The 10,615-nt window shown below is 45.7% G+C and overlaps 2 protein-coding genes across 6 annotated transcripts; one reads left to right on the forward strand and one right to left on the reverse strand.

Moving 5' to 3' along the window:
* Positions 1–261: 261 nt before the first annotated feature.
* On the forward strand, positions 262–1,356 carry LOC105913482. Its single transcript, XM_012845539.2, has one exon. It carries the CDS (start codon positions 277–279, stop codon positions 1,354–1,356), a length of 1,080 nt encoding a protein of 359 aa, XP_012700993.1. The 5' UTR covers positions 262–276.
* Positions 1,357–4,231: 2,875 nt separating this feature from the next.
* Positions 4,232–10,379, reverse strand: LOC101777752 (50S ribosomal protein L18). 5 transcript variants are annotated; one of them, XR_002677612.1, is made up of 5 exons: positions 10,100–10,379; positions 9,602–9,997; positions 5,547–6,427; positions 4,533–4,594; positions 4,232–4,382 (listed from the first exon to the last, which is right to left on the reverse strand). XR_002677612.1 is itself a non-coding variant. In XM_022826350.1 (3 exons), the coding sequence occupies exons 1-2, from the start codon at positions 10,271–10,273 to the stop codon at positions 9,602–9,604; spliced, it is 570 nt and encodes a 189-aa protein (XP_022682085.1). In that variant the 5' UTR covers positions 10,274–10,379; the 3' UTR covers positions 4,232–6,427. The 5 variants fall into 5 exon arrangements, 2 of the variants coding, with proteins under 2 accessions (XP_022682085.1, XP_004953496.1); XR_002677606.1 differs by having other exon boundaries at positions 4,682–6,427; XR_002677605.1 differs by having other exon boundaries at positions 4,533–6,427.
* Between the last annotated feature and the right edge of the window lie 236 nt (positions 10,380–10,615).

Raw genomic sequence — 10,615 nt, forward strand, 5'->3', positions numbered from 1 at the left:
CCACCAGATGATCAAAATTATCTTGAGGAAGCCAAGGATTTTGATCCTACAGAGGTGTTCACTGTAGAAGATTTGCTAGCAGAGGATGAAATCTTGGAAGAATTTATATGCAAGATTGGAGATCAATTGATGGCCGGTACTGTTGAAGAATCATCTGAAACTCGCCACCGTCGACGACAGATTGGACCAAGGAGGTACATACCAAGGAGTCGTGAGAAAGGTCATGATGATCTCGTCACTAATTATTTTTCCGCAAATCCTATATACACCGATGAAATGTTCCGTAGGAGATTTCGCATGAATAAACCCTTGTTTCTTCGCATCGTACATACTTTAAGTGAGAGGTTTCCTTATTTTACACAAAGGCCGGATGCAACTGGTAGAGAAGGGCTGTCATCACTTCAAAAGTGTACATCGGCTATTCGGATGCTAGCATACGGTACACCGGCAGATGCACTTGATGAGGTGCTCAAGATTGCTGCAAGCACTTCATTGGATATTTTAGGAAAATTTGCTATTGGAATTATTGAATGTTTTGGTAATGAATACTTGCGCCCTCCTACTACCGATGAACTAGAAAAAATTTTACAAGTCAATGAGGCTCGAGGTTTTCCTGGAATGTTGGGAAGCATTGATTGTATGCACTGGGCATGGAAAAATTGTCCAAAAGGATGGGCTGGTATGTTCACACGTGGTGATAAGGGTGTTCCAACTATGATCCTCGAAGCAGTGGCCTCTCATGATCTCCATATATGGCATGCCTTCTTTGGTACCGCCGGATCTCAGAACGATCTCAATGTTCTAAACAAATCACCACTGTTCATCGATGTCATAAAAGGTGAAGCTCCTAAGGTACATTACATTGTAAATGGAAATCAGTATGAAATGGGCTACTACCTCGGTGATAGAATATATCCAGAATGGGCGGTGATCGTGAAGACAATATCGTCTCCTCAGACGGATAAAGACAAACTATATGCAAAGATGCAAGAAGGAGCAAGAAAGGATGTCGAGTGCGCATTTGGCGTTTTGCAGTCCCGCTTTGATATTGTTCGTCGACCGGCAAGGCTATGGAAGCAGATGGACGTTATCAACATAATGCAAGCTTGTGTTATCCTTCACAATATGATTGTGGAAGATGAGAAGGAATTGGTTAGAGTTCCTTTGGATGTCAATGAGAATGCGAGTGCGACGATAGTGCTCCCGCCTGAAGTTCGCACTAGCAACGACCCTAATCCATGCTTTACAGAGGTGCTTCGAAGGAATTCCGCTATCCAAGCTCGGCCCACGCATAGGCAACTCAAGAAAGATCTAGTCGAGCACATGTGGCAGCGCTATGGAAATAGAGAAAATTAGAAAAAAAAATGTTGCAATCATATTATATTATATTTGTTTTATGAGAACATGCTATATGCCATTATATATAAATATCATTTGCATTTATGGGTATAAAAAATATTGTAATCATGTTCATGTTACATTTGTTTGTTTCTTATCAAACAACATCACAATGGTCTACTAAAATGATATGCACGATTGATCATGGCTAAATCCGAGCATTAAAACACTTGCAGACAACTAAACAGACAGCCTCTGTCTGTGGGTTGTACGTAGTGTCTGTTTACCCGTCTGTATTGTTGATCCCAATAACATACAGATAGGAGGCTGTCTCACTGTTGTACATGCCCTAAGGATCAGATCAAGTCCGCGGCTCGGCCTGCCGTCGTCTCGTCCGTCCCCGGCAGGGGAGGCGTCGGTCGTCCTCACGTCGCGGCCACGGGAAAGCGTCCGCCCCGTCGGGTTGGTTCTAATTACTTCCCGGCCTGCCGCGCTCGTCGTCGCGAGAAGGAGAAGGGAGCACGCGCGCGCGCGCGCCAACACGCTACTACCTCTCGAAGCTTCGCGGCGCCAGGCCGGCGAGGGAAACTAAGCGCAGCGCGCGGCCTGCCCCTGCCTGCTGATCCCGTCAACGTTGTGGAAAGATCAAAGGCGGTGACGGTTCCCTTATATCTTGGGGCGGCTGCCGGCTGGTAGAATTGAAGTGTACAGGCGTGACAGTGCACGATGCTGGTTGCCTCTGTTTACGGAAGACGACGTCGCCGGGCCGGGTCGACGCAGCAGCGACGCAACCGGGGGGTGCCTGACGCCTCAGAGTTCGCGGTTGCTGGCTATTGGCAAGCATAGTACGTCTCGAGTTGTTCGATTCAAATTGGAGAGGAAACTCACAAGGCAAAGCAAGCGTCGACATCGCAACGTTTTTATCAAATCCCAGATGGAGAGAGAGGGAGAAAAAACAAATCGTGTCGGTTGAACCGGGCTAAGAGCATCTCCGACCTCACATGTAAAACGGATTGCTATCTCTAAAAACTACCAGGTACCTAAACACAGCAAAAAAAAACTACTCCAACAGCATATCTATATGGATTCCTATCCCTAATTTTTTAAGATTATATCTTAAATTTCTTTCTCCTATATGCAAATATACCAATCCAACTCTCGATTGGTAAAACTTGCGATGCTCCCGCGGGAAGGCCAACCGTCCGCTTGGGATTTTTCCCTGCCGTACCCACCGCCGCGCTCTCCCCCAACCACGTCGCCTCCGGCCGCCGGAGCTCACCGCCGACCATGCCATCGCTTGCCCTCACCCGTCCACCTCCGATTTGCTCTCCACCGGCCCTGCCCCAACCCTCGATTGGAGCTCTGCACTGCCGGTGGGTGGAGTGAGCAGAGGCCGGTGCTTGGGGAAGGGAACAGGGGATGGCCGTGCGGGGGCGGAGCAACGGCGGCCGGAGGTGGGGAGAGTGGCAGCGCACTGGCATGGGCGGAGGAGCGGCCCTACACGCAACCCCTCACCAAGATTGACCTCCATCGCGTGGGGGAACTCGGTGGGTGAGCTCCGACGCGCCACTCCTTGCTCGCTTCTCCTCTCGCTCCGACGGTCGCCCTCGCTGGAGAAGGAGGGGGCGCAAGAGGGATGCGGTGGCGACTTGAGCTCGAATGGTGAGGTTGCCATGGTCATCGCCGATGTGGGTGAGCAGAGGCGGCAGGGGGAGGGAATAGAGGGCGCGAAGGGCTGGGAGGAGAGGGGCAGCGGGGGAAGGAGGACAAGGCGGCGAGGAGGGAGAGGGAGAAGAAGAGGAGCTGCACACCTAGAAAGGTGGGGCGAGGGCGGCTCGAGGGGGGAGCCGGCAGCGGGACGAGGGGAAGAAGATGAGTCTAAGTTATAAATTGTCCTCTGAAAAAAGATCTTATTCTCAAATTAGTCATTAAAAGGATTATAGGTCACCAGCTGTTGGAGAGAGCAACTTTGAAGTATCTAAATTTTTCTCTCTGCTATACCTAAAACTGATTTTAGACTATCAATTTTACGTTTACGTATGCTGTTGGAGCGTATATCACGATTCACGATCGGGGTTCAGGCGGCGCAGCTGCGGATGCGATGCGTCACCTTCCCAGATTATTTTACAAAAAAGGGGGTCGATTTACGATTAACCAGGTAGTATCTCAGCAGCCATGTCACCGGCCGAAACCGAGATATGAGCTGCCGGCAAAGTCAGCGACTCTATTTTAAGGCGATGGGCGAGACAGCGACGTTATTATCTTCTAATACATGCTCAGAACGTGAGGATTCAGCCGAACATTTAATCCTCTGGGAACCATTCTGAGCTGCCCGTCGGTCGTTGCCAGAGTCAGTTCTGAAAGCTACGCCTCACGCTTCTTTTTCCCTGGCAGAAGTGGTGAAACGAATTGATAGCCTCCATCTCTTGGGTCGATCCACCCGTCACGGCCCTGCCACTACTGAGCCGAGCGGCGTGGAATCAGTCAGATACTCAGATTCCCCTCCCCGCGCGACGTCGGGAAATCGTAGCAGCGGAGAATGTAGTGGTGCCTGCCATGGCCTCGCTGGCACGGCGGGGCACGAGGAATGCCGTCGCGCAGCAGACTGATGGAGTGATGACTGCCGTGAAGCGCGGAGATGACGCGCCAACTTCGCAATTTCGCATCTCCGGGACATTCCAGGGGGAGGCGTAGCCCCGCTGGCTGCGGGCGCCATGGGTCGGGGACTCGGCTGTGGAACTTGAAGGAGAACAATGTCACCACGGACTCGGGACTCCCATGCGGCAATGTCGAAATGGAGGACGTAGACGGCCGGTTCGATCGCCAGAGCGGGGCCGCCACCGTCGTCCTGCCACGACCGCGAGGGGTAATGTCGAAATGGAGGCGAGCTTGCTGATGCAGAGCGCTCATGCTGGGCTTTATTTTTTAGAGGACGCTGGGCTCTTAGAAACAGATGTTCAATCATATTGAGGGCCTCTGATTAGAAAGATATATGCTGAAGGGGAACTGGGCCCAGTTTCCATGGGGTGCTTTTAGTCCCGGACCTGCATGGAAAACAGGTCCGTCACCGTCTGAAATCGTTGCAGCTGCTCGTACTTCAGAACTCCGCATGAATGATAAGATCGGTACTCGGCTGGAGACGGAACCGCAAATGATGAACTCCAGTTACATCACGAGGAAGATGGAAAACATACCAGTTACCAGTCCTCAGACTACATCGTGCTCAATTGGGTCATTTGAACTCCAATACCTGAAACTGGAATATCAGGAGGAAAATGGGAGGTCAGTAGAGGCAAATGGAACATCAGGCAAACAAGACTGTAGAGTGTACTGTAGACATTACAAAGCAGTGGTGCCATAAAGGGTTCCCTCCATGCGCCCGTACGAAAGGAGAAAGAAAATCAGAATTGCACCAGAAACGCTTCAAAGAGTCTCAAAACGAAGAAAATCCCAGAAATGCCTTCAGGATATGTAAACACTCAAATGGGACAACTTGTTCTCAAACCAGGGGTAAGTAGATCCAAAATTGCTTTCTTAGTAACACTTGGACGGAAGAAACTAGCAAACTTCATGGTCCCCTTCAATAATATGGTACCAGGAGGTCCCAAACCTCGGATATGATCATTGATTAGAAAAAAAGGTAGGCACGAGATCATATGCTATGATAATGGCACACTATCAATCCCTGTGACAAACAGGGGCATGATCATGTGTAGCTTCCACCGTCCCACACTGACTGACCAGTTAAGTAACGACATAATGAACTTTTTGGTCACAAAGATGCAATGCTTCATAGCACAAGAATTCATGTAACAAAATCAAAATGATGTCACTTAAATATGAACAAGAATTTTCATAACTAAGTATGAATGGCAATTTCCAAAACTTAGTCATGCATCAAAACCTTGTCTGAGCATTAAATTCCACTCAAGTGAGAACAATAGATTGTAGAGTTTGTTTTCTATATGAAAACTGAAAACCTGTAACATCCTTATCCAATCACTACCTTGAGCATGCCAAAGCTTCTTAGAATTTCTGAGTCGATTTGATGTCACGTTTCAAGCCACAAGAAGATATCACTAGTTTAGGAACCCCACCACTGTACCCCTTATCACAAGGATCATTAATATTGTTGCCGACATCTTCTAAAAAATACATACAGAGAAGGTGAAACTCTATTTAAATGAAGCGCAGACTGAAGAGCTTACCAAGTCAACAGATGGTTGCTAACTCCAATGAAGGCATACTGCTGGAGAATCCGCTGACAGTCCATCGGAAAATGAGGAAACCATTCTAAAGTTTGAACCACAGCTTGTGATTCTTTAAAACTAACTTCTGTATATAGAAGATATATAAGGGCATCAAGAAGTAATCAGCAGCTAAGAGAGTTCATCACGCCCAGGCCTACCCTTTAGAGTAAGCATGCCCTTCCCTTTTGAGTAAGCATACGCACTGATTGCTAGTCATGTGAAAGCTTATTTGAAGACATTTTAATTCCTAATGTTGCTTCTTTCAACATTGATGTTTTTGAGTCAATCATAACATCGTTTTTCATTTATATTGGAGAAGCATCTCCACGAGGTCATGTGGGGCTCCTTGTTTTGTCAAACATCGACCAAACTGAAATCTAGCATATATGCATGTGTTTCCTTGATTATATATGTTCAACTATATGACAAAGATAGAGTTTAAATGAGGTTCTTCACTCCATTGCTTGCTATTTTCAGCATTGCTTGCTATTTTCAGCATTCTATTTTCAGCAATTTCTTGTAATATGAAATGCATCATATGCATAAATATTAGAATTATAGATTTTCCAGGAGCTGGCTTTGTGATTCTAAAAAATGTCTGTTCTTATTAAGTGTTGAATTTGAGCTACCTTCAGATTTCCAAGTTCACAGGAAAGTTCAAATCATCAGCAAATGGGGCAAATGGTAAATTTTGGACGAACACTATCCCAGATTGGTGTCTTAAGTGTCGATCCAAAGGTGAGCAATATGTGCTTTGTTCTCGCCAGTTTGTCCACTTTTGCCACGTATATGACAGATTGAAGGATCTCCAGGTCAAAGTGCTTGTGATTACCATCATTCTGTGGCAAGATGAAGAAAGTTAACCGATGGAATGATATAAGCATCTAAATTAATTTAACATAATCATGTTTCGTGGCAGAAAGGATGGCAACAGAAGTTGAATGAGCAAAGAAGCCTGGAATTGTACAGAAAAATTCCAAATAATTCAGAATATTCTGAAGCAGAGGAAATGGAGAACCATCTACAAACTGCAAAGCTTCATTCTAAATCCCAAAGCTTATCTTCTGCTGAAATTTTTTATCTGCTGTCTGTAAATGTAAGTATATCAACCCAGCAAGCATCTCCTATGTGCCTAGTAATCCGATGCTCTATTTTACTTGTAAAATCAAGCATCCATCATGATCTATCCAAAACCACACACAGTCCAATACTGCTCAATAGGGACCATGCATGTTCTATTGAAGACTGAAATATAGTAGAGGAGTGTAATTTTCATGTTAATCCACCACATAATATGATACCTAGTCATGCTCCATGGTACCAGTAACCTTCAATTACATATATCATCCAAAACACTATTGCACACTACAATACTTTAGATGTGTGTATGATTGCATATATTAAAATAATTTCTGTACTCAAGACAAATGACGAAAAAGGTAACTTTTGGTGAAACAAAATGAGCTTTTCTTAAAAATAATAAAAAATGCCCATTAAAGTGAAATAACCTATCAATGGTGAACTACCAAACATATCTAAAGGTGCAATTTATACTATAACTGTGAAACATGGAATTACTTATCTTATGGCCCACAGTTAGTTCTTGCTTTACTGATATTCAAAAAAGCCTTCAATGCGGAGTAAGATGCCCTATCACATTATACTAAACGAGATAGTTGAGATGTCAAAATGAATGGACTTTTTCATTTGATATGATATTGGTCCAGTAGCCATTATATTTCATGGAATAAGTGTCATAAAGTGATCTCAAAATACCACCCCTATGTGACTGTGCTGTGTTTCTTAGAGTATAAGTGCATTCTCTGGGAATGGTACACTGGATATGTGCAAGGACGACAATGAGAACAACATGCTCAATCTCAATGAAGAAATCTAACAAAGGGTGGATGGAATTAGGGTAAAATCAAATACCCAGTGATTAAATGCACATTATAGATGTTTGTAGACCTGATCCAATGGATGCTTTAACAGGCTCTACTATCGAGTGGAAATGTTCCCCACACAAGGTTTCAGAATTACAAGACTAGGCACACAAACTGTGTAAGCAAAGATTAGCTTTTCAAAGATAGGCAGGCTTTCTATTTTGCCATTGACACATACAATGTTCTCCAGATGATTGTAGGCCCAGTGGCAGAATGGTTGAAAGCCAAGCTAATGAATATAATGCAGAGGGGATATGGAAGGAATTGAGAGGATAAAAGACTCCGAACTGCCCAGATGCATGCAGCCCTCTCAGTTGCAAGACTATCTACAGTAGTTGCAGGGACTATTGGAAATTGCTCCTTTGGGTCAAACAATCTGAGTGGCATTGCCATGACTAACAGAAGAGAAGACACTGACAAAAAGATGCATGCTGCAATCACATCAGCTGCAGCACTAGTGGCAGCCTCATGTGCTGAGGCTGTGAAATCTGCTGGAGCTAGCAGGGAACAGGTTTCATCAGACATCAACATGGGATTGGAGACTAGGGAACTGGGAGATTTGCTCACACTGACTACTAACACAGCAGCCTGTAAGTTCAAGAAGCAGATCAGCCAATTTTCTCCAGTTAACATAATAACATGAAACCGTGATTCTTGCTGCTGCAGGCCTAAGAGGGTTTGACGGCCTTAAGATGCGGACAATAAGCAATTGTTCCTTGGAAGGCCAAATGAACAATCAGAAAGATGCCATACTTCTTGTAGGGACACCCCAGGGTATAGCCAATTAACTCACCACTGACTGATTTTTCATCCCATTATACTACTTCATTTTCAATAACAGAATAAAGCTTGGGGAAAATAATTAAGTAGATTCATTTGTGTATCCATGCAGGAAGGTTCCATATCAGGATGGTTTCTGTGAACTGCAAGTATGACAACATAATACTAACATTAGGCAAGAAGTATCGTTTCACAACCTCTGAAAAATGTGAGTATTAAATGAGATCTATCAATGTATCTTATACAAAAACAAATATAATTCATACTAAGATCAAGAAGAAACAATGATGGGCACTTTAATGATAGATAAATTTTCATCATTCACCGGTGAGGAAACATTCCAACACAGTTATGACAAAGACAAACAAACTCAGATCTAGATGATACACTTCAAAAAAAGAACAGATCTAGAACTATGTTACCTCCACTTATTGTACCATTGTTATTTCCTTTAAACAAATTGTTGTTATAATCTCATTTCTCTTATTGCACCATTTACCCACTTTCTTCCAGATGTAATTTTCCATGAACAAGGCGGAGGAGAAGAGTTCAGCTATCCAATGAATGAACATAATTACTGTGCAATGAATCTCTCAACATCTGGTGGAACCATTCAATTATATTCGAAGAGCATGAAGAATACAGCTCCTGGAGGACATTCGTCAGCTACCAAATGAACAATAAGGGACGGAATGGAAACCATATTACAGAGTCATGACTTGTGCCTAGCTCCAACTTCCAGCAAAGCCATGTATTTCTTATATTCTGATGTTTGAAACACTACCAGTAAAAAATATCACATAATAAAACTTACTGTTATCTCACAAATAAGTAGACAAGGATGATGAATTTGAGTGAATGGTTCTTGGTTCCTTCAGAATTTTGAGTGGAATGGGGACAGTCACTGGATTACTTTGTCTTAAGAAATTTCTTCATGTTTCAGAACAATAGTCAGCTCTCAAAATACTGACTCAGTAAGCCTCCTTGAACTGACATACTAGTACTATTCATTGTCACTAGAAGCACAACTGGCAATTCATACTTACCATTTGACAGATTTTTATTGCTTTATTGAACTTCTGAACTGACAGGGGTGTGAGTCAATCCGGAAAACAGTGTGGTCATTGGTAATCTAATCAAACTTCTGTAATTTTGTGAACCGAGGGACAGGTCCAACCGTCTAAGATCCTTTCGTGTTAATATAATTTGAGTACTCAACAAGGAAACAATGGCGAGGTAATAGGAATCGTAACTAACACACAACAGCACTACTCCTACCCTGAAACTTGCCTAGACGAATATGATGCCATGTTCCTTAATGGTGTCGATGATGATCCCGAGCTTGCCCTCGATCCGCTCGTTCTTCTTGGGCTCGTAGGCCAGGGCGAAGACGTCGGCGTCCATGGACCGCTCCGCGATGAGCCTCCCGATGGTCCTGCAGGCGTTGTCGTCGACGAGGGACGGCAGCGTGAGGCGGAGGTCCTTGGCGTTGGTGGTGGCGACGGCGATGACCTTGCTGGTGCCCCTGTGCATGACCTTGGCGTGCACGAAGCGCTTGGAGAAGAAGACGTTGAGCTGGAAGGGGCGCATGTACATGTCCGTGCGCTGCTTCCAGGACTTGCGGTTGGGCCGCTGCTCCGCCTCGCTCCGGGAGCGCCGCGTCCACGCCGCGCACACCACCAGGCTCTGCTGCGGCGGGTTAGATCAGCGCGGGGACGTCGTCGCGGCAACGAATCGAATCGACGCGCGGTGGTGCGTGCGCGAGAGGGGGGCTAAGAGGGTTCGAACCTGGCGGTTGCGGGGCCCGTGAGCCGGGGCCAGCGAGTGGAGCGCGAGTCGAGGGGGCGGCGGGATGCGGGAGACGGCGATGGAGGCGTACCACGAGAGTGACGACGCGCCGGGAGAGGGCGCGAGGGATTGCCGCGGGGGTAGCGTGGCCGTCGCGGGGTGGAGCGAGGCCATGGTAGCGCTGGGATGGCCGGATGGCGGATGGGTGAGGCGGCCGGACGGAAGGGGGAGAGGAGTGGGGGTTTTTTGCCGAAGGCCGTCTTATCCAGTTTTCCAGTATGCAGGCAGACTGGCTTGTTGCATTGCAGCAGGTTTTTTCCTGGTCAGAGATCACATGTCAGCAACAGCAATGATTTTCTCAACGAGAAATAAGCGTGTGGAAAAGTTTTTGTCCCACTTGCATAAACAAACTTCTAACCGGAGCTCTTTTTTTTTTATCAAAACAGACTGCTTCGCAAAAACTTGTTACCAGTTTGCGGACGCTTAGATATTGCGAAAATTTGTTATTCTGGAAAA

The sequence above is a fragment of the Setaria italica genome, chromosome I (assembly GCF_000263155.2).
Source record: "Setaria italica strain Yugu1 chromosome I, Setaria_italica_v2.0, whole genome shotgun sequence".
NCBI classification, from domain to species: domain Eukaryota; kingdom Viridiplantae; phylum Streptophyta; class Magnoliopsida; order Poales; family Poaceae; genus Setaria; species Setaria italica.